The sequence below is a fragment of the Egretta garzetta genome, unplaced genomic scaffold (genome assembly GCF_000687185.1).
Source record: "Egretta garzetta isolate BGI_Z169 unplaced genomic scaffold, ASM68718v1 scaffold134, whole genome shotgun sequence".
NCBI classification, from domain to species: Eukaryota; Metazoa; Chordata; class Aves; order Pelecaniformes; family Ardeidae; genus Egretta; species Egretta garzetta.
Window position 1 is genome coordinate 148,855 of NW_009259422.1, and position 3,753 is coordinate 152,607.

General features: G+C 64.2%; 1 protein-coding gene across 1 annotated transcript in view; it reads right to left on the reverse strand.

The window, feature by feature from the left end:
- Nucleotides 1–908: 908 nt before the first annotated feature.
- IL10RA (interleukin 10 receptor subunit alpha) overlaps nt 909–3,753 on the reverse strand; it is a 3,959-nt gene continuing 1,114 nt past the window's right edge. The window contains exons 2-7 of the mRNA XM_035892496.1: nt 3,594–3,714; nt 3,290–3,468; nt 2,849–3,015; nt 2,362–2,512; nt 2,048–2,172; nt 909–1,937 (exon numbers count right to left, since the gene is read on the reverse strand). Coding sequence (XP_035748389.1) covers nt 951–1,937; nt 2,048–2,172; nt 2,362–2,512; nt 2,849–3,015; nt 3,290–3,468; nt 3,594–3,714 — 1,730 coding nt within the window. The 3' untranslated portion in view covers nt 909–950. The remainder of the gene's footprint in view (nt 1,938–2,047; nt 2,173–2,361; nt 2,513–2,848; nt 3,016–3,289; nt 3,469–3,593; nt 3,715–3,753) is intronic.

Genomic DNA, 3,753 nt, shown 5'->3' on the forward strand with positions numbered 1-3,753 from the left:
TCCCCACGTAAGGCAAAGGCACGGTGCCCTTTGCTGCGGGGGAAAGTCTGCCTCGGAAAACAGAAAGTGCAGGTTGACCTTAGAAGAGGAGAGACAGATGAGTGGACCCAAGACATAACACAACATCCTTTCTGTATTTACAAATTAAATAGAATAAATAATGTCTGTACGCAATAGTGGCTGAACATGGACCGTAACGGGGGCGGGGCTGCCCTGGCTCGCGCTGGGCTCGCGCGGCAGGCGCTGTGCGTGTCCTGCAGCCCCTCGGAGGCAGCCAGCGCCTTGGAGGCAGCCAGCCCCTCGGGTCTGAACGCTGAAGGGTCTCGGTAGGGTCAGGAAAGTCCCTCGCTGCCTCCAAGGGAGGCCAGGCGGGGGTGGGAGCCCTGCCCTCCCAGCAGCACGATGGCTGACGTCAGGCTGCTCGTCGTTTGGACATCGGCAGTGGCGTGGACGTCGGCTGGAGGGACCAGGGGGAAGGGGGAAGTGGGGAGGGGAAGCACAGGGCTGGTGCTGGCCCGGGCCCCGAGGCTGGCCATGAGCCCGGAGGCTGCGTGCCCTGCGCTGGGCTGCTGGGGAGGGCAGATGGGGCACCATCGCCCTTTGGAAACGTCCTGGTGTGCAACCTTGGGCTTGGTAGTTGGGGTCCGAGCCTGTCCGGTGCAGCCCGTCCCCGTGTCGCATTTGCTTTACCCCGGAGACTGGCAGGAGGGAAGGGGCAGGGAGGGCTGGGGGCTGGCCACAGCGGCGCCAGGGCCAAAGCAGCCCCAGAAGGAACGAAGCCGGTGCTTCTTGGGCGAGTCTTGGCCGGGGCACCCCTCGCTTTGATAATTAACATTCAGGGGTCGGCGGTAGCTTATCGGAGTAGCTGCTCCCCATGGGCAGAGGCAAGAAGAGGTAGTTGGGTCAGGGTGTGGGGCTGGCGGGCGCCCGCTCCCCGGCACAGGGAGGGCTCACAGCCGGCTGTCCTTGCTGTCCCCGTTGAGCAGGCTCAGGGGGTTGAGCTGCAGCGTGAGCCACTCGTTGGTGCTGAGGCTGGAGATGAGGGGCAGAGTCCCCAGGAGGTCGGTGTTGAAGATGCTCAGGTCCAAGGGAGCTTTCAGGAGCTCGGGGCCGGCTTTGGAGGCCAGGGGAGCACCCGGAGCCCCATAGCTCAGCAGAGCAGGGGTTCGGGGTCCCACGTGGCTAGAAAAGTCCCAGGTAGCAGACTCCCGAGCGGCACCCCATGGAGCAAGGTCCTGTGCATGGCTGCAGGGATGCTCGGGGGTGGACTGCTTCAAATACCCTTTGGCCACAGCCAGCTCGGAGCACTCTACATCCAGCATGACGTCCGTGCTGCCCGGGCCCTGCAGGGGTCCTGCATGGCTCCAGAAGGCCACCTCCTTGGCTGGGTCCAGCCTTGGCTCCACCGTGCCCTTGGACTGCTGCAGGTACCCGCGGAACTCCACGTCTTGCTGGCTGTCCTGGCCGGCGGCGGCGGGGGAGAGACCAAGCTCCCCTCCGTGGGGCTGCCCGGCCTCCGTGGGGCCGGTGTTTCCACTGCCGGAGGAGCACGTGGGGCGAGGGCAGGCGCTCTCCAAGCCCATGCCACTGTCGTCGCCAGCGGGCAGCCGCCGCTTGTCGCCCTGGGGCTCAGGGCCTGAGGAGTAGCTCAGTTCGGAGGAGGAGGCGTGCAGGCAAATGCCGCTGTCGGTGCTGGTGCAGCTGCTGTCCCGGCTCCCCGTGGTCCCCAGCAGGCACGCCTGGTCCTCGGGCCACGCTGGGAGCCTCCAGCCCTTCTCCAGGGGCGGCTGGGCTGTGCTGGTGCTGCTGCTGGGGACGCCGTCCTGCTGGGGCTCCTTCTGGCACAGGAACAGCTGCTGGACGGAGTCGGCGTCCGGGCTGCCCGAGGACGAGGACTCCTGCTCCACCCAGAGCGAGTGCTGCTTTATGAAAGTTTTCTGGGAGGGAGAGAAAAACAGGGAGTGAGACGCGCTCCGTCCCTGCTTATCACCTCCCAGCAGCTACCGCAGCCTGCACCCTCGCTGTGCCGTGTGTCCGGCTGCCTTACCAGGACAGACGGTGGCCTCACGGGTTTCTTTATGTAGGTGCACACCAGCAGAATCCCCAGGAGGCTCAGGAGCAACAGGGTGATGAAAGAGGAGATGAAGATGCTCGGGACAAACTCCAAGCTCTCTGCAAGAGAGGCCATGCCCAGGTGAGGGGGGGAAAGGCAGAGTCCTGGGTGCACAGAGCACGAAGGCCCCGCAGCGGGGGAGAGGAGCGGCTGCCCTGGTGCAGACCCCCATGCCCCCAGGGCCAGGAGGCTGAGGAGGCTCCATGTCCCATAAGGCACCCCCTTTCCCCGGCTCCCCCACCACTTACTGTCTCCCTTGCCGATGGAGACGCACTGCTCGGCGGTACGTATGGCGTGGATGTGCCGGCTGGCCACGTTGGGCTCCACGCTGATGCAGTACTCCGTGCTCCAGAAGAGGTTGCTGATGTTGATCTCCGTGACGTTCTCCATCACTTCGTACTGCAACGAGCAGAGCACAGGCTGGTACCTGAGAGCCCCCAGCTCCTGCGGGAGTGCTGGGCCCTGGGCTTTCCTCCCTCCTCCTCCACTGTCCTCTGGGGAAAGTCCCCGGGGTGCTTAGCAATGCGGCTGACAGCAGCTCGACCCACAATCCCGACGAGAGCTGGGGAGCCTGCTGCGGTCAAATGTGCAGAGAAATCTCTCTGCCATGCTGCGGCTGTGAGAAAGCTCAATATTAACTTTTACAGAAGCCTGCGCTTTAAAAACGTGTTTTTCAGCTTGAGCAGCACTGCACGTGGCAGATGAGGACAGCACAGGACCCGAAACTCCTCTCACCGTCCGGTTGTCCTTTGCGCTCCTGACGAACACCCGGTACCGCCTCGCGTACTTCTGTATGTCGTCGTATTTCACGGTGAGGTTCCCTGCCCTGAGGAGCAGTCGCAGCTGCACGTGGATGGTGTTGCCCGTCACGGAGAGCTTCTGGCCCGACAGCCGCAGGCTGGCTGGGGACAAGCCGGTTGGAAGAGCACCTTAGGGTTTTCTCCCGTTTGCACCTCTAGGAGCCTTTGCAGCAGCAGACCGAGCTGCGACTGTTCCCCGTGGCCGGTGCCGCCTGTCCTAGGTTTGTCCCATCCCACCCCGCAGCCTGGCTGCCCTCCAGGAAGGGGTGGAGAGAGACATCCCCGCTCTCCTCTGTCCCAAAGTTCTTCCCAAGCAGTTTGGCACCCTGACCTTGAAGCCTCCTGCCCCCAGCCACGGGACAAGCACCCGACCTACCTTCCAGCGGGGAGAAAGAGTTGGTCCTTTGCCACAGGGACGTGTGGTTTCCAGACACGGCCCTGACCCGCATGTAGTAGCGCAGGGCAGGGTCCAGGGTGTAGTACGTGAGGTCGCAGGAGTGCTCCGAGATGTTCATGCAGTTTGGGATGCCCATCAAGGAGGATTCCCTGCCGTAGCTGCAGGGAGAAGTGCCGGTGGTGAGAGCGGCACGGGCGGGTGCCAGGGGCTGGGTTGGCGGCGCTGTCGGTATCCGATCCCGGGCTGAGGCCGAACCCCCTTGCGCCCCCGTCGCTCTACTCACACTCTGTGCTCCACCTCGTAGCGGACATCGCTGGTGTGGTTGTGTCCCGGCTCCCAGCGCAGGAGGTGATGCGCGATCTCCGCGTCAAAGCGCACGCGCGTGGGTCTTGCCAGCTTCTCTCCTGCGGGACGCAGGGCGGGCGTTAGGCGAGGCCGGGTGC